Genomic DNA, 23,417 nt, shown 5'->3' on the forward strand with positions numbered 1-23,417 from the left:
TAAAATATCATTTTTAGTTGCATTCACCTTATGCAAAATAGAATTTAGCATTAAAATTTTGTAAGGTTATATGCTGTCTGTTTTTTAACAAACAATTTAAAAGAATTTATGTTCTCTCTAGACTCGTTTTCGATCATAACATCGTTGACATAACTGTAACAAATGATTCAAACGGGTACGTAAACTATTTTTTTGAGGTTGTATTTAAAGCAACAATTTATTATTGTAGCATTCATTAATAAATTTGGGTAACATTTATTTATAAATTTTTAGATACAAAAAATTTCGAATCGAGCCACTAAATTCTGAATTAACAGTATCAATTTTTGTTATATATAATCTAATCTAACTATATAAGTAAAAATTTTGAACCGGAAATTATTGATAAAAAATTATGTGATACAGTCTTATTGGTCGTATTTGTGAGACATATATCTTATTTGGGTCATACATGACAAAATATTACTCTTTATGCTAAGAGTATTACTTTTTATTGTGAATATTGGTAGAATTGACTCGTCTCACAAATAAAAATTCATGAGATCGTCTCATAAATAAAGATTTGTGAGACTGTTAAATAAGAACCCTATTCGAAATTAAATGAGTTTCGAGAATTTTCGAAGTTCACGAACTGGAAATGAAAAAGCGCGTGGACTCGGAAGTGCTCACCAACCCATGATAAAACCCGGGGAGACTTTGCGAGTCGGCCTCGTTCATCTTCTTGGAATCTTTGATACACCTTTCTCTACGTTTAATTAGAGATACTATTTCTGCAGAAGAATAGATCTTTGGTTCTTTTTTCTGGGATTTTTCGTTAAAAAATGGAGTCTAGAACTCTGGAAATCGAGCTTCAGTATGCTAAGGACCTCAACAAGGTCAACCTTATCACCAAGATGGATGTTTACGTTGTTGTTTCTATCTCCGGTGGTGATAAGAACTCTACGCAGAAGACCAAATCGTCGGTGGATCACGACGGCGACAATAATCCCACGTGGAATTTCCCGATGAAGTTCACTGTGGACGAGGCGTCTCTGCAGCAAAACCGCCTCACGCTTGATTTCATGCTAGTGTGCGAGAGGGCTTTGGGTGACAAAGATATCGGTGAAGTAAACGTTCCCATTAAAGAACTCTTAGATTCTCCGTCGAAGGGCGAGGGGAAGCAGATCTTGAGCTACCAGGTGAGGAAACCCAGCGGAAAGCCAAAAGGTCAGCTCACTTTTGCGTATAAATTCGGAGATAAAACTGCCGCAGCACTGCCGTACGCGGAGGAGCACGTGCTGGCGCATCCTCCGGAGAAGGTTGACGGGGAACCCATGACGGCTTACCCAGCTGGATCTAGTGCGCTGTACCCACCTCCGCCTTCGGGAGTGTACCCACCTCCGCCTTCGGGAGTTTACCCACCGCCGGTGGCCGCCTACTCAGCAGGGGCGTCGTCGGAAGCTGGGGGACACTATCCACCACCAGCGGGATACCCTCCAGCCAACGGTGCTCCGCCGCCAGGAGTCTATCCTCCACCGCCTCCATCTGGATATGGGTACCCACCACCGCCATCGCCACACCAAGGGTACGCTTACCCACCACAGCCGGGGTACGCATATCCACCACAGCCGGGGTACGCTTATCCACCGCATCCGAGCTATGGATACCCACCGCAGCCGGTGCAGCAACAGCCAAAGAAGAACAAGTTTGGGCTTGGATTAGGGGCTGGACTACTGGGTGGCGCAGTTGGTGGATTATTGGTCGGAGATATGATTTCCGATGCGGCGGATTTTGATTGTGGTGGTGGATTTGATTTTTGATTGAATTAAATTAAAATTTCGATTTCTTTTCTTTTTTATTTTGTTTCATCTTGTATCACGGTATTGCAGACAGAATCAATGTATTATGGTAATTTTCGTTGATCCATGTAAGATTTTTAAATAAGGTAAAAACTCTTGAGATTGTCTTACTGATCGTATTTTATGAGACATGTCTTTTATTTGAGTTATATATGAAAAAATATTATTTTGTATGTTAAGAGTATTATTTTTTGTTGTGAATATTGATAAGTTTGATCCGTCTAACAAATAAAGATTTGTGTGATCGTTTTATAAGAGTTTTATTCTTTTAATAATTATTTAACTAAATTGTTTAAATTTTAGGAGGAAATTTTTTTATATTAAAAACTTTATAAAAAAATTATACATCTCGAACGAGAATATTATTCATTTTGGTAGTGACGTGTTTTGATTGAAAATTAAAGAGTCAACGACTTTGTTGGCTCAAATTTAAGCCATGTGAATGCGTCTAACATAATAAAATATGAATTGACTAATTATTAAATAATAAAATAAATAATATTAAGATTAGAAATGTCTTTAGCACGATGTATTGAAGACACGAGTATTGCCAATTTTGCACATTGGGTCCTCTTGATTTTATTTTATACAAGTGCGGGAAAACAAGTTTTCGGACCCTAAATATTTGAGCAAAATGATTGATGATTTTGTCGAGAGAAAATTTCGATTTGAAGATTGATCAACTAAACAATTTGACATTAAGGTTGTTGGAGCAGTCGTTTTTAACTGCTCTAGAACGCCAACTTCTATCCGAACATTTAATTTTTACTTTCGAATTTACAAAAGTGGTTAACATGAATGTTATAAAACTATGTCTTGTTTTTTTATTTGCAATTGACATCACTCAATTTGAAGACTTATCCATTGTCTAATTGAAATTCCTAGCACACTATCGACTTTAGGCCGCAACCTGATCACAATCTGCATGATGCTTAACGTCTCTTATATCAAGACTACAAACACGATATTTTACGTCTTTGTGTAAAGACTATCACTCAACTATTCATTGAAGCTCAAATCTTATTTATATGTATGACTGTGTGTGTGATGATTTAATCTATTACAGTGTATGCTTCTCAAATTTCTTCTCACAAATAGGAGAAAATTTCTCAATAAGATTATATATTTTACGTCTTTGTGTAAAGACTATCACTCAACTATATGTGTCTTGGGCTTATTCTCTTTCTAGCTTATTTTTGTTGTATAATATGTTCATTCTTTTAATCTCCATCAAAAGCTTATAGTTTGATCTTCAAAGTATTGTATTTGTGGCTTCCAAGAATGATATAGACTTTAGGCACAAGAATATGAACGCTTGGAAATGTTTTGTATTGTTTATGATATTGAAACAATTATATTTAACTTGCTGGCCACTTTTTAATATCGGGCTGGCAGCGCACTTCCTGAGCGGCTCGGTCGGATTTTGGTGGCTGGAATTTTGGAGCGGTCTGGTCGGATTTTGAGTGACTGGAGTTTGAGCAGTGAATCTTGATCCAAGTCTAGTTGGTCTCTTCTATTGGTTATATATCTTGATTTGTTGATTTTTTAGCGAAGTCGTGAACATGAAAATTTTAGCCCTTTCTATTAGATTTTCACATAATCAAGAATCACTCAATTACGAGTTTGTGTGAGAGATATATGCTCAAAATATCATAACTTCTCATGTCTAGTCGGCAACTTTATCTATGTTACAGAACCATCAATTTCATCGCGTTTTTATCATATTCTTAAGTTCCAATTCAGACTTTGACTTTGGAATATGATTTGTCAATCATTGTCGCAAATTTCTTGTGCATGATTAATTGCTCCATTACGATAATCGATCTGAGAGATATGACAAAAATTCCAGAAATGCTCAAGTCCTTTGTTTGTTGTATTTGTGTCTTCTAGCTTAATCTTGCGGCATCCAATTAGCATAGATAACATCAGAACTAACCTGACCGACCCGAAATATGACTTGTAAATAATTGAGTTGGTCTTTACAAATTTTTACCCGATTGTCATTTGGATCATGGACCGTCTTGAAATATGACCTCTAGATAATTTCGTTTTATTTCTAACTGTTTTGCCCTATGGCCATTTAGATCACTGAGCTATAAGATATCATCGAAATACGTCAGATCGCCAGATTTTCAACTTGACTAAATTTGAATTCTAACTTCCAACTTAAGCTAGCAATTCACATTTGAGCAAAATATGTTAAAAACATAATAACAAGTATTGTTATCATCGAAATCAAAATCGCTAGTATCTCTAAACCCAACAATCTCTCAATTTTTTATGATAACAAAACTTGGATAAAAATGATTTTATCTAATATATTTCTCTCAATTTTTGTGTGAATAAAAAAATTGATTTAAAGCAAATCAACTATAAATTTTTCTTCCTCTCAAGATTTAAATTCAATCTACCCTTAAAATTATAATTAGTCCTTCCTATATATTTTTTAAAGCTTGAAATTGATAAAAGTAGATGGATGACCAATCAATGAAAATATTTTCAAAAGAGAATATTTCAAATTATGCAATGCGCAAATAATATCACAAAATAATTCAATCTCAACTACATTAAAATACATTTGAAACATAGACATATAAAGTTGAGTAAACAAGATTCACTAAGAATAAACAATATTAACTCAAAATTTCAAACAACACAAAATGAAGATATATTTTTTCAATTCAAATATTCATCAGACATTTAAGATATTTTTTTATTAAACACCGATCATAATCATAAATGTAAGAAAATTGTCAAACATGCTAGCACAATTTAGAACATCACGTTGAGCGACAAACTCGAGTACTTCTTGCAAATTAATATGAAAATTTTAGAATGGGTATACTGAATTTTCTTGTTGATGTATGACTCAAATTTGAATATAATCTCCTCTTCGATTGATGAGTGCAACACTATCGAGCTTTTTAACAGAAACTCCAACTTTGTCCTTGTCTTGTTTTTTGCCGCAACAACACATGGTCTGACTTCAACAAATAAACTGCTTTTCCTCCGGCATGACCAAGCTGCAAATTTTATACCGCCACTATTCTCTATGAGTCTAGTTTGCAATACAAAAGCAGTTCTTAATTCGATCAATCGAGCAAGTAGTTATGTCAGTTAGGTTGCTGCAAGATGCCAAAAATGCTTAACTATGCATATATATGTTTAAAAAAATATACGAAAAATTCTAATTTTAAATATAAAAATCAGTTTAAATATAATAACAATATAAATTTTATTTCAAGAACAAATCGATTTTATACAACTTGTTGAGATCAGATTAGAGTTTAGAGAGATCTAATAAAATATTTTAAAAAATTTCTTGAAACTTGAGTTATGATAGTTCATTATTGAGATATTAAAAAATGAACCGAGCTCTGAGAAATTAAATAGAGTTTGATTTTATAGTAAAGGGAAAGAAACTCAAAATAATCATTCTAAAAATCGATTAAATATTTTGTAAAATATTTAAAAGATATGTAAGTTGAAATAATAAAAACACTTTGATTGAAGCTTTTTAACAAATACTTTGTATGCAATATTTTGACATTTAAAAGAACACATAAAATATTTCAACAATATATTTCAAAACAACAACAATATTTCATGTAATGAAGTTAAGATGCACATATTTAGAATTAAGAAAATATGGTCGGGAAATAGGCCCAATTTGATTTTGATCCAAGGCCCACTAGCCCATTTGTCACGTTATGGCTCAGTTCAATCGGAGCCCTAGCCCCTTCCTAAAACCCTCCACCAAATTCGATGCCATCACCATAGTCAGAAGAAGCAGAGCACGATGAGGCCACTGGACGAGAAGGAAACCACTCAAGTCTTCAACAAACTCCACAAATTCGTCGGCGGAAACCTTAAAAACATCGTTTTAGACAATCAATCGCACGAAGGACCCGACTCAATACCCGGCCGCTACTGCTTCCGCCTCCAAAAAGCCCGAGTGTACTACGTTTCCGAATCTCTGGTCAGGCGTGCCACCAATATCAAGCGTGAAAAGTTAATCTCCCTTGGAACCCAGATCGGTAAATTCACCAAAGTGGGGAAATTTCATCTCACGGTCCAAAGCTTGAATCTTTTGGCTGCGAATGCAAAGCACAAGGTTTGGTTGAAACCCACTTCTGAGATGAGTTTTCTCTATGGGAACAGTGTGTTGAAAGGCGGGGTGGGGAGGATTACGGAGAATATTCAGGTGAACGATGGGGTGGTGGTGTTCTCCATGGCGGATGTGCCGTTGGGATTTGGTGATGCGGCGAAGAGCACGGTGGATTGCCGGAAGATGGATCCCAATGGGATTGTGGTGCATAGGCATGCCGATATTGGGGAATATTTGAGGATGGAGGATGATCTTTAGGTAGCAGATTGTTATGGCAGGAGGGATCAAATTTTTATTTATATCATGTACTTTTATTTGGTTGTTTAATGTGATGGAACTGATAATTTGCTTCATGATAATCCAGCTTTAAAATTTTGTTTGATATGTTTATGTACTGGTGATCTTTAGAATGATAGTTTCTTGGCACACTGTTGTGTAATTGTAATGGTTGAGGGTTCTGTTCTTTTTCTTGTCGGCTATATGCGGAGTTATTTTGGTTGAAATTTAATTCTGCCCGGTTATTTTGAGACATGTATAGGTCCTAATGGTTAAGCTCAAGGGAAACTTGAATACCTGGTAAAATCTAGATTAGCGGATGAATACAAGTAAGGTAATCGATTTTGCTGGAGAATTTGTTGTAGTTTCCCCCTTTGGGATCATTTCTGTGCCTGCGTATGAAATTAACGAAGTCCTAACTTCTGTCACTTTATTAGCAACTTAGATTTCTTGTTTGTTCGGTCCATGATCAATGATCAATCTTGGCTGCTTATATTAGCATGGCAGCCGATTTGTAGATTAATTTTCTTTGTAAGCTCGATGCTGAACTTTATTGTGCTAATCTTCCCAGCTCTGAGGACTGTGAAACGAGGTTCGACGAATGCATAACCACTTACGAATTCTTGATGTTCTTGCATATATTCCGTAGTCTATATTATTCTGCGAATGGAATTCATCTGGGACTAAAGACTGTTGATCTACAGTAAGTTTAGCTTGGTTCTTTTGTTAGAGTTCGAAAGGAGATTTTTTTAATACACAAAAGGGCATGTTCTATGCAGGGAAATTCTATGCTCCGGGGGTGTGTGCTTCATCATAACCGTTCATTTGGCATGGAACTCGCACATTTTGTAGGGTCTCAGCACCAAATGAATGACGAATGCTCGCTCGTATGTTATCCTTCAGCTCTGTCAAATGAAAAAAGGACAGACCGTGGAACTCACACATTTTGTGGTGTGATGAATGCTGGTATGCTATCCTTCACCCGAGCTCTGTCGAATGAAAAAAGAACAGGATTATCTAGGAGGAATCGTGCAGGCTCTGGTAAGTTCCGTGGGAGTGTACTACAGTACCACACGCAAGATGTCCTACCGAGTCAAATGTTGGGAAATAAAATTAATTTCTTTTAATAAATAACCAACAAGACAGATATTCCATCTTTTCAAAATTCTTGGTTATCAAGAAATAATATTAAGAAACCCAACATATGGAATAAAGTTCTTCAATTGGCATTTTGTTTGCAATCATTAGCCAAAAGTATGTTGCAGAAAATGACAAAACCAGGATGCTAAATACTTACAAAACACAAGGAACATAATTTTGCCGTAAAACACACGTCTTAGTTATAATTTTGTCACAATTGGTGCATTCATCTCGTCATCATATACCTTACCAAGATTTCAAGAAATTAAATTTTCCTTTTTATTTTTGAAAATGGAATAGATCCTTCGATCCAAAGTTCATGGCTCTTTATTCCCAAATTCTATGTATTCTCCCCAACTCCATCGTTTTTATATATAGAATGTAGAGATAATCTTTTTAAATCAATTTCTTTATGCTTCCTTTATGACCAACCAAAAAAATTGAACTACCTTCATTGTTTAAGTTTCCAATTTTACTAGTAAAACCATTGTTAAAATTCTCACTTTTTGCATGCCAATAAGGTTTAATCTGATTTTATAAATGCAATAGCTTAGGGTGTGAGTAACAAGATATTTGTAAACACATATTTCAAGTTCAAAATATTTTTATGTATGATCGAATATTTATCGTTTTACCAAAATATATAGCTGATGTTAATTGTACAACTTAAATCTTTTAAACCACATTGCAGCCCAAATGTCATGGTTTAATCGCTCTACCAGCAGGAGCAATTATTGCATCCAAAAATTATCTCTCAATAATCTCACTTCATGTAGTTAATGAGAATCGAACATGTGACCGTGACTCTGATATCAATTGTAAGATCAAACGTTTTTCGTTTTACGTGATAATTGTGTAACTAAAATATTTTAAATCACATAGCAGCCCAATAGTCTTGGTTCGATCACTCTATGAGCAGAGATAATTATTATACTCAACATTTTCATATGCTAGGAACATAATTTGGAGTATAAAATACAATATAGATCAAGCGTTTGTCTTTTTATCAAAATCTTTAACTACAAATAACAGCACAACTTCGATCTTTAAATCGTAGAATAGATCAACTGTTCAAGCACCGTGTGTCGATATTTTCATGACAATTATTGTTCACAACCACTTCATAAAACATTTATAATTAGGTTATATTTCAAATTATCTCGATATAATAAAGATAATTGTTTTCACTTTTCAGGGTCACACTCTTAATAAATAAATCCATTATTAGAGAATAAATTCGCTTCACATGGCGAGGGTAAGTCACGAAATCATCCTAAAGATGCAATATTTCTATTAATATAAGGCTATCTTTAAACTACCTCAATCTCCTCACCGAGAATGATTGTGGGAACCAATATCTCCATTAATATAGAGAGATTTGGGAATAACATACGTATAACATAATATATCACACCACTATTACAATATTTATTGAGTAGGTCTCTTGTGAGACGATATCATAAATCTTTATCTGTGAGACGGGTCAACCCTACCGAGATTCACAATAAAAAGTAATACTCTTAGCATAAAAAGTAATAATTTTTCATCGATTACTCAAAAAAAGATCTGTCTCACACAAGTTTTTGCCATATTTATTCAGGGTTTCCAAGAATTTAGCTAAATGACAGATGTTATTAACTAACTAATTAAATATTCTTTAGAATAAATCCCATAATAAAAAATAAACATTCATTATTCTCGTTAAAAAAAATAGTTTCATGAAAGTTAATTCGATGATCTGGACTTTTACCTATAATATACGAATTATGAAAATGCTAACTTCTTGTGGTATGATAAAGTAAGATTAAGCATCTACTACTTTGTCAAAACGCTAACTATATTTACTCAGTTAGTGATAATTGTGTAACTATTCAAATCTTCGATGTCAGATAACAATTCAAACATCATGTTTCAATTATTCTTCACTTTTTCGTACAAGAAAAAATATTGCTTACCAATAATAATCTAAACAAAATATTCAGCTTAATTCATTTAATATGTTCCACTTCATAAAACCCTGGGTTTTCTTCCACCTAAAATTATTTAATACAAAATCTCCATATAACATTACCAATTTTAGTATTATACCATAAAACTATGTTACATAATTTATTTGGATTATTTAAATTCAATTAATTTAAAAGTATTGAGCATTTTATATATGAAACTTATGATTCAATTAAATAATATATATTTAACCAACTAGGAATTCATTAATGGCCTCTTAATTTTATTAGAGTAGGTATTTTGTGAGACGGTCTCACGAATCTTTATCTGTGACGGGTCAATCTTACCGATATTCACAATAAAAAGTAATACTTTTAGCATAAAAAGTAATATTTTTTCATGGATGACCTAAATAAGAGATCTGTCTCACAAAATACGACATGTGAGACTGTCTCACACAAGTTTTTACTATTTTATTAATCAAACGTTAATAATTAGAAATAATGGCTAACTAATTAGAGTAGGTCTCTTGTGTGACGGTCTCACGAATCTTTATCTGTGAGACGAATTAACCCTAACGATATTCACAATAAAAAGTAGTATTATTAGCATAAAAAGTAACACTTTTTCATGGATGACCCAAATAAGACATCTGTATCATAAAATACAACCCATAATACCGTCTTACACAAGTTTTTGTCAACTAATAAGGACATAGAGAAAAAGAAAATGGGGAAGAAAATTATATTATTTTTCTTGGTTCGAAACTAATGAGATAGGAAGATTTAATATACAAAATATTTAACCAATTTAAAACTTTATCATACATGAGCTGATAAGTAGCTTTGGAGTTTGTGATTCCCACCAAGAACCAAATAAAATATCGGCAATAATTCATTATTAAAGGTATTGTATTTAACTAATTTTATAGTTTTAGTAAATAATCAATTATATATATATATATATATATATATATATATACACATAATTATTTTATATATACCAAAAAATGTTATCCAATATAACATCTAAATCCAATCAGAGATAAAGTTTAATAATAACTAGTTTTTACAAGTCACAAGAACCATATATAACTTTAGTATCATGCCATAGATGAATTCTCTCTCCTAATAATTTTCGTGAGACCGTATTTTACGAGACAGATCTCTTATTTGGGTCATCCATGAAAAAGTATTATTTTTTATGTTAAGAGTATTATTCTTTATTGTGAATATCGATATATCTGACTTGTCTACCGTTTCACAAGTGACATACTCATTTTAATTTGTTGGCAAACAATCTTGTTAATTAAAAATGGAGGGATTTAATTTGGTTGTGACCAAAAACGGAAATATTGTCCCCAAGTAGAAAGAAAATATATATCAGGAATGTTTGACTTTACGCTTCTACAAAGATCTACGTAGCCATGATTTTATGTGCCAAACCATTTCGTGGTACATAATATATACAAAAAAATGTACATTACTTAATAAAATATAAATTGATCTTAAATTTTAATAAAGGAGATGATTTAGTATAAAATTTTCTTAAATTAGATAAAATTTAATTTAAATTGAATTGAGGTTTATTTAATTTAATCCCTATATATATTGAGCCATCGACTTTTGAATGGACTTTTCAACACGTTTGTAATATGCTTTCAATAATTTTTCTTTGAATCCCCATTCCTTCCTCGAATGGGCTACTATGATATTTCCCTCTCTTCCTCAGTCGTCAACTAAAAATTAAATATAAAAACATTTAAATTAAATGTGTGGAAATAAATATATCTTATTTTCTCTCTTATCCTATCCATAAAGCATGGGTCGAGAAAGTCGTAAATTTCTTTCTCACGAGTTTGATTTTGACAACTTACACCTTTTGTCACACTCATGCCACGCATGGATCTTATATACTTTCAAATTTTAATTTTTTTTTTATAAATTTAATTTTACATCTATATATATATATATATATATTTCAAGGAAATATTTGTCCAAAATCATCTTTATATATATAGATACGCACAGATGGATTCATTTAGAAAGTCTATAAAAATTATTACATATTACTGCATGCATGTAAGAATATTAGAGAAGGTTCTAAGGAACCCATTAAGATAAAAAATCTAGTATTTTTAATTATGTAGCCTTTATTCACTAGGGTTTTGGGACGTAGAATAGCTATTTAAATAAGTTTATTATCCCATGAAAGGCTCTTTCCGAAATTCTTGTGCTTGAATCAATTAAAAAGTAACTTTTATTTTTTAAAAAATACAACAGGAACCTAGTTCCCAATTATTTTTTAATCAGAAAATTCTAAAGGAATGCTTTTTAATTCCAAGTTTTGCTTGAATCTTGCTTGCACAACACATATAATCACTACATGTGTCACGCTTCGAGTCCGAGCCCGAGCCTGAGTGACTTCACAATGAGCCCTTATAGCAACTACTTTATATTCGTCATCGTTGTACGAAAATGATTAACTCAAGTTGCTATAGAAGTCCATTGTAAGCCCATTATAAATTCATTTTAAAATCTTTAATTTTTAAAATGTTGGACAAGTGTATTACAACATGTACGTCCATATTGTTTACAAGTTCTTGAAAGTATTATTATCGCCACAGAATTTCAATATTTTCAATTTTCGTAAAACTATATTTACTATGTTTTTACATTCCAAAAATTGTAAATTAATTGATTTCTCACATAAGTATTATTTTTAAAAATTTTAAGCATCAACTAATATTGATAAAAAAATGACTTATCAAGAATAAAAATTCAAATTCTAGATAGCATATGGGTATTATTTAAAAAGAAAAAAGAACAAAAAGTAAATTCCAGAGCATCCACTATATAATAAACCTTTGCATGATACAGAAACTTATCAGCTTAATTTGAGGTTACCACACAGTACCACTCACCTTGTTCCACATAGTATTTGTCATCACAATCCACAGTCTTCCATCCCATACTTCTCTTGAAATCCATAGCACAATAACAGCAAGATATGTCTGGTGTTTGGGTATTCAAAAACGGCGTTGTTCGGCTCGTTGAGAACGCCGGAGAATGCAATACCAAGAAAGTTTTGGTCCATCTTCCCTCAAATGATGTGATCACTTCATATAGTGTCCTTGAGAGGAAATTATTGTCCCTCGGATGGGAGAGGTATTACGATGATCCCGATTTGTTGCAGTTCCATAAGAGATCCACAGTTCATCTGATCTCTCTTCCAAAAGACTTCAACAAGTTCAAGTCCATGCATATGTATGACATTGTTGTCAAGAATCGCAACGAATTTGAAGTTAGAGATACCCAATAATAGTTGCTTGGTTTGGTTTCTAACGCGTATTTCGGGTTGTTTTATCGATTGAAGTTAGTGCAAGGGTGTGAGTGATGCTGGAGTTTAATTATTAGGTTTTTGTGAATGTTAAGGTTTGTTGTGTGCATGTGAATGTTGTCATAGGTAGAGATTAATGTTTTCTATGGATATGTTACTTGTGAAATTGGAGTTGTGATGCTTGGTTTTAGGGTAAGGTTGCCATTGTTACATCAATATTGTTAAGTTCACTCTCATTAGAATATATATCTAAAATGCAATTAATTAATTTTGGTCTACATTAATTTGATTTTTTTGCCTCCTTTCACCTAGCTAATTTGATTTAATTACAATATTGAAGAACTTTGATAATTTTCCATCACATAAAATTTAAATAAATTTGAATCGATTTTAATCAAAATTCGACGGTTTGTTTTAATTTTAATTTCTTCAATTATCTCACGGAATATTTTCATGAATCTAAGAGAAAAAATAATTTAGATAGTTCAACTGAATTATTGGAAATTGCAAGAACACATTTAATTACTAATAATTTTGTAAAATTATTTTCTATTGCGATGGATATGGTAAACAAACAAGTAATGGGTATTTTGGGTTGGATTCTAACTTTAAAACCTCACTTTTTGACGATAATGCTTCAAAAGTTTAGTTGATTTCCCACCCCAAATAAGAAATATACTTGTACCAAATATTCACTTTGCCATAACCCTAATCATTCAAAATATACAAGTAGAAAGCAAAATCTTTTTGATCAAGCTACAATATTCTCAATTTTTTTTTAAAAAAATTTGTGGGGTGGCTCCATGTCATTTAAAGAATCTCACTTTTTAGGTCCTCAGAAAAAATAGTAAATTGGTCTTATGATGTATAGGTTGATCTAAATTGGATTTTGGTTATCTAATAAGTTAAAAACAGGTCTTGATGCAATAATCTGCCTTCTTTTAAACCTATTTTTTACTAATTAGATTATCGAAATCCAATTTAGATCAATTTATAGGACGACATTCATGATATTCATATTATAAGTTAGGTGTACTTATTGTTCTATAGGAAGAATATAACTTTTTTGAGAATGGATTCCTTCAAAATATACTTGATTGTGAAATTGGAAATATGAGTGATGAATGTTGTTATGATCAAGCGCTTGCCATTAGGTAAAAAACTATAGTTGTTAGTCAAGACACAATTTTGTTTCCTTGTACTTGTGGCAGCACATAGTGCACCTACATAGGTGTTAATGTCAAGCTATTAGGCTCATGAGTCTGAGGAGGTGTGTCTATTTGATGGTGTTGTCTCATATCTTTTAAAGATCAGTCTTATCACTTTCCTACTGTCGGCCATATCTCTAGCTGAGAACGTCATTTTTTTACGACCCACCTAGCCAACCAAATCAAGCGGAGCAACACCAATAGCTTGACGCACGAGAACTTCTCAGGAGGTCACTCATCTCAATACTACTCTCACTCATATATATTTAACTCAACAAACCTAAGTGTAATTTTTTTAATTTTATCTAAATAAACTATCTGAACACAATATTTGATGTTTTTTTTAGATAGTTATTATTTACTCCATTCTTGTCTTGCCGTGATGGTCTTGCGGTGTCCATCACCGCATCACGTATAGAAAGGGACTTCGAATTTTATTTTTCGATTAATATTAAATTATTGAAAACTAAAATAAAGATAAAGATAAAAGAGGTATTCAGTAAGGGAGAACAACATTTTTAGTCTTATCACATTGTTTTCAGTTTGGTCATTTCCACTTGAATGCTGATATGATACCCGAAAATAACGACGTGACGTCAAATAACACTAGCGTTGTCTTAGTCGTTGCTGATGTGTCCGATGCCACTTCAATATTCTAATTAAAAATGACCAAAATTGAGAAAAATGTGCAAATCAGTGGACTAAAATTATGAATTAACCGAAAAATGGCCAAAAATAAATATAATTAGTAAGTTACATAACAAAAATTGTTGTTTTCCCATTTAGTAATTTAAAATTTTTGGAGAATAAATGAGATATAATATTTATAGGTCAACTTCAAATTCACAAGCTAAAATATGCTTTTATAATATTTTATTAATATAAATGAAGTATTTTTTTATTCCGTATTCTAAAATTTTCGTACAATATAATTAAAATAAATTATCTAACCTTCTCATATTTTATAATATAAAATAATATAGAAAGTATATAGAATAGAGAATATAGTTATAATTTGTTCATTTTTCATTTTACTTTTAAAACTTTCAATTTATAGTTTTAGTTCCATATGTTGGTTCTTGCCTCACATTTAATCTTTTTCGTTGGAGTCGGCTTTGTCAATAATTGTGATGTCATGTTATCAATTTTCGGTTCTACGTCAACACTCTGATGGAAAAAAAACTAAAATAAAAAACAATGGCCCACTTGCTGTACTAAAACTGCAACATAAAAATAGTTGGAACAAAAAATAGAAAATTTGACAAGTACAAGACCAAATTTATAATTTTCCAAAGATATCCACAATAAAAACTAAACTCAAATCATTACAAGAAAATCATCTCTAAATGATGCAATATGATGATTCTCACGTCTCTAAACAATATAAGTTTCTATCAAATAACAAAAGAAACAGACAAAGATTTTACACTGAAAAACCAACATATTTGACACATAAATGACTCATCTGTGTGTTCAGAACCAAGTTTACATATATTGTTCCAATGGAAACAAGATCCATTCTAATTTGAGCAGTTAAAACCGCGACAAATCGAAAGCCAGATTATGAGTGCTAAGAGGATAAGGATTCCAAGGACAATTAACTTAATTTTCATATTCTGATACCACATCTTTCGTTTGATCTGTTCCCCCCTTTTCTTGAATTCTTTAGCCTGAAATCATGAAACATGGTGTTAAAAAGTGCATTTGATTCTGATTTCAAGATTTTAGAGCAAAGAAAAGTACGCATCATGCAGCATTAACATCTTACATTGTCACGTAAATCTTCAGCCTTGTTGCTAAGATCATCTATTGCTGCTCCTCTTTGAATTGTCTGTAAAAGTGCATGATATGATCATACACGTTTGCGTCACCACTCGAGATCGAGAGATCAAAGAAAAAGTTGAAATGCAATCAAAAAGTGCAATTGAGTATTAATATATATACCTTGTCTATATTCTCCCACATGATATTTTGGACTTGGGTAACTTGAGCCTGTACTTTTGAAAGTTTATCGATCTCTTCGGTGTGCTCTGTTACATATTTCATCTGCTCTTTCATAAGCGGCCTGCGTTTTAATTTTTACATGCTTTCAGTTTCTTGCATTTGTGCAGTACTTACTAATGAATTATGTTTGGTTTTTACCCGAATTCTTTGCTGAGGCTTTTGGCAACTGCAGTATCTGCTTTACCAGCACTATATTTTCTCAAGAAATCAGATCTTATACGTTCCAGAAGAGCAATTGAAATCGGTTGTCGAACAGATTCATTGGCAACTACGCAATAAGCTGTAAAGATTTTTAAACACAGCGTCAAGTTGATTGATGCAGAATTATTCAGAAACAGGTCTAGTACTTGACACAAAATGTTCTTTAAAGATGATTCCATGAGTGCTGATGTTATCTCGATAATTACGACAATTTTAGCTACTAATGCACATTACTTATCGTTCTGCAATGAAGATATCAACTGAGGACCAGAAGAACTCAACCATATCAAGGGACCATGAACTTGTGAAGTTGCTAGCAGATAATATTGGCATATATGAATTTCATTCTGAATATAATTAAATTCTTACTTATGCAGTCCTCGAGTTTAATGTTTATTAAAATTTTCATCTTGTAGGAGACCTAAAACTAGCCCGAAAATTAGAGAACCAATTTCAAGTATAGCTATAAACAGTCTTGAGAAGTCTTTTCATTATGAACAAGATTGGCAGATTGCTTCAACTGCTGGTTCCGTGTAAAGAACTGACAAGGAAATTAAGGACTCCAACTATTCATCATCTAACCAAGATCCAGGAAAACCCATTTCAAAATCAACTCCAATTTCCCAACAAAATCAATCATGAAGATCAACAAACAAAAACATGGAGCCATAAAAATGAGAAGAAACAATTACCATAGCCATCTGCAACTAGGTAGTTAAACGTATGTTGATCATACTGGTAAATGAATTTGTTGCCTGATGAAGGCAACTTCTGCAAGCACTGCTCCGCCACCGCTGCAAAGTTCCCGGTGATCTCGGAGTACTCAGCCATTATCACCGTGCCGCGTGCCACGAAGCTGTATACAAACGATTCTTGACCCATGGCTGCTAAAAAAAATTTAGTCACGCACAGAACCTACCACCAAGTAAATAAAGATCGAGCTTCTCTGTTTAACGTTCAAGGATTTATGTTACTTGCTGTTTCTTGAAAATATTACAATTAATAAACCTCTCTTCTCGGTTACATGTTTCGTTTTTTTTTTAAATATAAAAAACAAGAACCCAGTATTTGACACCAAAAATTCAAGTCAACGACGTTGAAAATTATAAAGTTCTAGCGAGACGCGTACTTTTAACAAGGGTTTAATTTCCGCATGGATGAGCTGCGAGTTCTTTTGCTTTGCAACTAAGGTTTCTAGTTTTCTCATTAATATTTTCAATTACTGTAATAGATGGGAAGTGTTGGAGACCGTCTTACGGCGTTGTTTGAAAATGAATGGGTCATAACTTCAAAATCGTCCTTAATTAAAATGCCACGTGTCGTGTAATATTCTTGCAAGATTTTGTGGACCAAGTCTGATTTCGCGAGGTTGAGTACTTGCGACTCAACCTCAGATCCCCGTACATTTGCTTGAATGATATATGAAAACAGTATTTATGTCCCTTTTCTCGCTGGTGTGGATGCATGCACTGACACATGAGATTTTTGTTTATTTCTATTGAATGAATTCATTGTAAATATGTAAAATCCTCGGAGGTTCAAGAACTTGTGATATGTATTGGAGATTCAAGTGAAATAGTTTAGACTGTACAAACTCGAGCTCGATTCTCTCAAATTCTTTAGGATGTGTAAGGTGTCTCTTGCCGAAGTTTGGTCAGCAGTTTGTCTGCTTTCGAAGATAGTTCCAAGTATGTTGCTAGTGGATAATTGATGTTATGACTCGTTTATTTTCACGCGCAAAAAGTTAATGCAGTAAGCATCGACGCAGAAACCTTGATCAAGAAACTGATGAGGTCTGGAAAATTAAAGCGTGCAAAAATTGTGCCCAGATAAGCCTACAAGTAGCAGCTTAGAGAACATAGTGAGAATGAGGATGAAGAAATTACAGCAGTGAATAGTGTTTATGGCAACAGAAAACTTCTAGTTATTGTCAGCTCTCCAAGTTTGTCCCTTCAGTCTTATTATTGTGATTCAAAAAAGAAAAAGAAACTGCTGATTACCAGTATGTGAAATCGGATATCGACAACTTCCCAGCATAATAAGTTCATATTCATATTAAGAGTTTCACATTATGAGGTTCTGGAAGTAACTACAGAGCCACACATTTGTTTAGCAGAGGTTTTTGCTGAAAGTGATTAGTTTATGTGGAACAGACCCATCTTTTGGGCATTATCCTGTTTTTCTAAGGAAGAGTTTCCAGCAATCAAATGACTTCATCATCAAGCCTCATAACAAGAAACAAATTAAACGACCGCAGCGGAATGTTTAATACTTAATTTGGAGATGAATACATTCAATACACAAGAAACTATAATATGTGGATAGAGATATTAGTAACAGATAAAAAGATCGAATTTTTCGCTAAATATAACACAACATAACATATAATATGGTTTTAAGACAGTAAGCAAAAACTTAATCTGTCTGAAGGAATGTAATGCTAACAGGCTGCAAAAACAATGCGGGTATTTAATATTTATACCCTTCAAGAATTGAGATTATTGTTTTAAAAAATATTTGACTCGGCTACTCATAGACATGTTGATGCCTTCGAAGTTCGTTTGTCCGTGCCTAGAAAGATTACAATAACTGTAACATCGTCATGATATTTCCGCCTTCTGCCAGCAGGAATACTCATCAGCTCTTCCATACTAAAACCTGAAAATATGTATGACACAAGATTGAATAAATATGCTGACCAGCCGCAAAAACTTATATAAACTAATAATTCAAACTTATATTATGTTATGTTCAAGTAGATAGTCTCTAATGGTGTGACGTATATTACTTATTTCCTCTTTAAATAATTCACTTAACAACAAATCATTGATGAGACAGGATGCAAGTGGACAATAAGAAAAGTTAAACTACTACTACTATGATGAGTTATTTAATCTGGTCCACTCCGAAATTGTCCAAATGCAGCCAAAGATACCAACCGAAGAGCAGTAAATTATATAAAATTATCAAATTATTAAATAAGCAAATATTAACAGCACAAACGAGAATCAATTTTATCTTTTTTAAGTCAAACTTAATATGATGCACAGTGTAATAACTACGCAGCATCTAAGATTTCAAACTTACAGATGATCTGGCATACTTCTTCTGATATTAAGTATTGTTCAAAGAAATCATCAAACATGATCATAATCTATAAAACGTAGGAAAACGACCTTTTACAGTTGCATATCAGGACAGAAAATTAAAGACAAGAGAATTGGTGGTGTACCAGCTGACTCTGCTGCTCTTGCAGCAAGCTGTTCGACGAGAAATTTAGCTGGATCACCTGAAGGGTTCCTAAATATATATGAATTTACAAGCTTTACGACTTCATTGTTGCTGAAGAAGTCGAACAAGCCGTCACTCCCTAGTACGACAAAATGATCAGAGTTTGAAACCTCGTGTACCACTAGTGATGGTTCTGTGGATACATACGGGGGACTTATGAGATTACGGACACGAAGAATACCCATCAAAGCATCATTCATGTCTTTCTGCATGACAGAAGTAGCGTGATTAGATTTCGTATAAAGTGCGAAAAAAGAATGCTTGTCCCATATAAACACCAAATATGAATGAATGTTATGATTTTAGACCCTGCAAGAAAACTTCAAAACATTCTTGTACCTTCTTCAAGTAACCAACTCCAAAGGCCCTTGTAACCTTTAGCTTCCCCTTGACTTTACCGGCCACAACTGTTGAAGGGTCATCAAGATGATCATTCATAAGTCTGGTTCTTTCCACTACATTGTCGACGGTATGACTATCAGTGAGCTGGATGGCTTGCAGCCTTGCTGTTCTGTTCATGTCACCTCCTTCGTCATATGAAGCCAGCACGGCTCGACTATCACCCACATTGAGTAAGTACAAGTCCTTTCCACGTAGCAGCACTAGTAAAACACAAGATCCTATTGATACTAAATCGGGACGGTCTTCCATCTCTTGTTCGACCATGTGTAGGAATTCGTTCTCTGCCTGACTAAGTGCAAGGTGAAGGCTGTTAAGAACACTCTGCTTAAATGAAGAATCAGAAGACTCCTGCACTGATATCCCAGTCTAGTAAGTTCAGATGATACACAACTGTTTCATACAAAGTTCCAGCCAGGAAATCAGCCGCATCCCGTCCATTGAACCCATCATAGATAGCACAGAAAAGCCAGCCATTCTCTTCGGAACAAACAGCTTGAACTCTATCTTCACCAGCGGCGCCTCCAGCCACTTGTACTTCCTCTGCATTGAGGAAACTCGATGAAAATGGATCATTATCGAGTGTCTCATTTGGTGAAGATGGACTTATACTCATATTCGATATGCTACTCTGCACAGAAGATGATAAAAACTCCATTTTCCCCAGGGATGGCGAAGAAGGGATTCTGCGGAATGAATTAGGAGAGTCCAAAGTTGGCAAAATTTCTGCCCCGATTATCCCATTACACATATTCGTATTAGCTAACGTAGCATTGGCACTCAATGCCGCACCGGAGAGACAAGAGAAGGAGCTGTTTGCTCTTCGGAGCTTACCTGGAGATGGAATATCAATACCATGTGGGATACCCCAAGAATTATCATTCTTGGTGTCACATTGATAGCCAAAACTAACTTTGATCTCTCCAGCCGGATCCTTTATGATTTCCCTTTGCATCGTTGCAGCTTAGAAAAACAAGAAGAGTTTGGTCACTAATTAATTCTTCAGTACACCGAAGCATGAAAAGATATCACCACAATAAGATACCAAAAAATAACATGGATTTTAGTATTTGTGTTGATTCCAAGATAATAACTCGCACCAAGACGTTTGAGAAATGAAATACGACATCTCCGGGACAACTATTAGATTGCATTTGAGGTGATGAATTTGCAATACATGGTTTTCGATTATGATTTTATTGCTAACAACGAAACAATATATCAAATCTTGATTCTATATTGAGTGAACGAGTTTGACAAAGTAGAATGTATTTCAAATGACATCGTTATTAGGTGATTTGAAATACATCCCGATTAACATGAACACTATATAAACATACAAAGCGTGAATTTGAAATTCATGATATTACTTCTCTAAAACAACAAAAATACAATTGAATACTTTGAAATCCATAAATCCAAATGGAACCTTAAATATTCAAGTGATGGATTTTCTTAGCAAATATACTGCCATTCACAATTTCTACAGCTCAAGTTGACAGGATTATAAGACAAATAGATAAGCTTTTCTTTGACATGATATAGTAAGAGTAAGAGACAAGGGCATTTACACTCAATGGCAATGCTTATCCAAATGCTCTATCCTGTGAGACGATAAAATTTTCCGCAAGACTAATAGCAGATAAAATTTAATGCACCAATTAGAATTGTATACCAGAGGTCATGGGCACCATACTGCCAGCAGCACACCCTATCTACAAGAAAATAAATTTAGGTAGATTCTCCTTTCTTTTTTAGTGAGAACATTCTTCTTTTTTAATAAATATATAAAATTAATGGTGTGATCTTTAGTGATTGCTGTATATTTTCGCAGAGCGGTGACACTAAATTACATATTCTGAGGTTAGATTTTGCCAACGCATCGAGTAAACAAGATCCTACCTTTTTCAAGAATTTCTTCGCAAGTTCATAAGAGGAGAAAGATCTAAATCGTAAGAAATACCAAAAACTAAAACCATAGCATGGTCAATTATAGCAATACATGGTACCCAAAACACCGATCGCATTTTAAGGTTCATAACTGGTTTTCCAATCATGTATATCAGAACAACATATCTCATTACAAAGATGACACAATTCAACAGTTCAAAACAAGAACTTTTTCAATACTGAACCGAAATCATTAAAAGATCATCTTTATTCGTGTACTGCTCCAAACAACAAAAAGAACAGAAACATGGCCAGAAACACCAAGAAAGATTGAAAATGGAACAACCCAACTCAATACTCACCTTCCTGACAACAACCAAGATCCCTTAAAACCTTGAATATGTATCATGCACAAATACACACCTGGGGGGGAACAAAAACGCAGAAAATGATAAGGGCAGGAATAATATGACAAGTGTGGGCAGCACACGCGCATACACCCTCAGATGCAAAACAAGCGTTGAAAGAAGAATCTTGAAACAGGAAAAGGAGAAGATGATGAGAAAAGACTTTGCTAATTATAGAGCAATTGAATTTGACGGGAACGAAGGGGGCCAAACTTGTCTTGAGATTCACCAATTTACCGGTTAAAATTTATTAAAATAATATATATATATATATTTATTTATTTATTCAAGTGCTCTTATGCAGAGGGAAGGGTCCTGATTGTTGGCTCTCTCTCTGTGCATAGAGTTTTTATTCTCTATGCATAGAGTTTTTATTGTATGGAATTTGACTTTAATAGATCTTTTGTGAGACGATCTCACGAATTTTTATTTGTAATGTCGATATTCACAATAAAAATAATACTTTTAACATTAAATGTAATATATTTTCGTGGATAACCCAAATATGATATATATCTCACAAAATACGACCCGTGAGATCGTCTCACATAATTTTTTGTCGTTTTCTTTTACGTAGATGAGAAATATTTTCCACTCTTTTCTCTGTTTTTTTTTGGTGCGATTTGTCTCACTTCACTTTCTTTGAAGTGTCCACATTTTTTCTCTTTATTTTATTTTATAAATACTTCCCACCCTAAAGTATATTTTATATATAATTATATCATATGTTATTGGCCTTTCATATAAACTATTGTATATATTTTAATCGTATTAAATTAATATATATTAAGTTAAAATACATGGAGACTAAGGACACAAGTTTGTAAATTTTGTCGTTGTATTACAGCTTGCATCATTATATTTTAAATTTTTTTATTCGGGGGTGGGGGAAGGTTGCACCATCATTTGCATGCTATAAATTTTGGTTTTTAGTTTTTCGATGCATTTTTTTATTTGATGTGGGGTTTATGATTTTGATGTATATTAGTTTAAGGTAAATTAGTCATAACTCCCCAAATATAAACTCAACTTTACTCAAACTCCCTACACACCAAAACTTTTTTTTAAACTCCCTAATACTATAAAATTGACAAAATTGTCCTTATACACTGTTTGATTTAATTGATCCTCACGCTCCCCGGAAAAAGGTATCAAAGCATGGTTAATTTATTTCAAACACATGATTTATTATTACAATAGAAACTAAAATGTTTGAGGAGGAGAATTTTCGAAAAAATTATGAATCCGAACTTAGGTTCGAGAAAAATAATTTACAAGATCTATTCCAATATTTTGGAATATACACAAGGGCATCTAACTATTGTTAGATATCAGAAGCAGATAGGGAAGCTTCAGCACCCTCAGGTAA

The 23,417-nt window shown here is 33.3% G+C and overlaps 5 protein-coding genes across 6 annotated transcripts; 3 read left to right on the forward strand and 2 right to left on the reverse strand.

Annotated features, from left to right (window-relative positions):
- The first annotated feature begins 609 nt into the window (after positions 1 to 609).
- Positions 610 to 1,901, forward strand: LOC140830754 (protein SRC2-like). Its single transcript, XM_073194225.1, has one exon. The coding sequence runs from the start codon at positions 822 to 824 to the stop codon at positions 1,797 to 1,799; it is 978 nt and encodes a 325-aa protein (XP_073050326.1). The 5' UTR covers positions 610 to 821; the 3' UTR covers positions 1,800 to 1,901.
- A 3,659-nt stretch (positions 1,902 to 5,560) lies between these two features.
- LOC140830755 (uncharacterized) lies at positions 5,561 to 6,409 on the forward strand. The gene has a single exon (XM_073194226.1). The coding sequence runs from the start codon at positions 5,638 to 5,640 to the stop codon at positions 6,202 to 6,204; it is 567 nt and encodes a 188-aa protein (XP_073050327.1). The 5' UTR covers positions 5,561 to 5,637; the 3' UTR covers positions 6,205 to 6,409.
- Positions 6,410 to 12,209: 5,800 nt separating this feature from the next.
- LOC140829721 (flowering-promoting factor 1-like protein 3) lies at positions 12,210 to 12,935 on the forward strand. Its single transcript, XM_073193027.1, has one exon. The coding sequence runs from the start codon at positions 12,319 to 12,321 to the stop codon at positions 12,628 to 12,630; it is 312 nt and encodes a 103-aa protein (XP_073049128.1). The 5' UTR covers positions 12,210 to 12,318; the 3' UTR covers positions 12,631 to 12,935.
- A 2,196-nt stretch (positions 12,936 to 15,131) lies between these two features.
- On the reverse strand, positions 15,132 to 17,292 carry LOC140829722 (vesicle-associated membrane protein 724-like). 2 transcript variants are annotated; one of them, XM_073193029.1, is made up of 6 exons: positions 17,191 to 17,292; positions 16,754 to 16,945; positions 15,999 to 16,140; positions 15,801 to 15,921; positions 15,625 to 15,687; positions 15,132 to 15,526 (listed from the first exon to the last, which is right to left on the reverse strand). In XM_073193029.1, exons 2-6 carry the CDS (start codon positions 16,941 to 16,943, stop codon positions 15,377 to 15,379), a joined length of 666 nt encoding a protein of 221 aa, XP_073049130.1. In that variant the 5' UTR covers positions 16,944 to 16,945; positions 17,191 to 17,292; the 3' UTR covers positions 15,132 to 15,376. The 2 variants fall into 2 exon arrangements, with proteins under 2 accessions (XP_073049130.1, XP_073049129.1); XM_073193028.1 differs by lacking the exon at positions 17,191 to 17,292 and having other exon boundaries at positions 16,754 to 17,140.
- Positions 17,293 to 18,395: 1,103 nt separating this feature from the next.
- LOC140830756 (probable protein phosphatase 2C 40) lies at positions 18,396 to 22,279 on the reverse strand. The gene is given in 5 exon segments (XM_073194227.1): positions 18,396 to 18,719; positions 19,294 to 19,558; positions 19,692 to 20,112; positions 20,114 to 20,714; positions 22,004 to 22,279. Coding segments are annotated over 4 exon segments (1,407 nt in total). The 5' UTR covers positions 20,707 to 20,714; positions 22,004 to 22,279; the 3' UTR covers positions 18,396 to 18,591.
- Positions 22,280 to 23,417: the final 1,138 nt, after the last annotated feature.

Source organism: Primulina eburnea, chromosome 4 (genome assembly GCF_022965805.1).
Source record: "Primulina eburnea isolate SZY01 chromosome 4, ASM2296580v1, whole genome shotgun sequence".
In the NCBI taxonomy this organism is placed as follows: domain Eukaryota; kingdom Viridiplantae; phylum Streptophyta; class Magnoliopsida; order Lamiales; family Gesneriaceae; genus Primulina; species Primulina eburnea.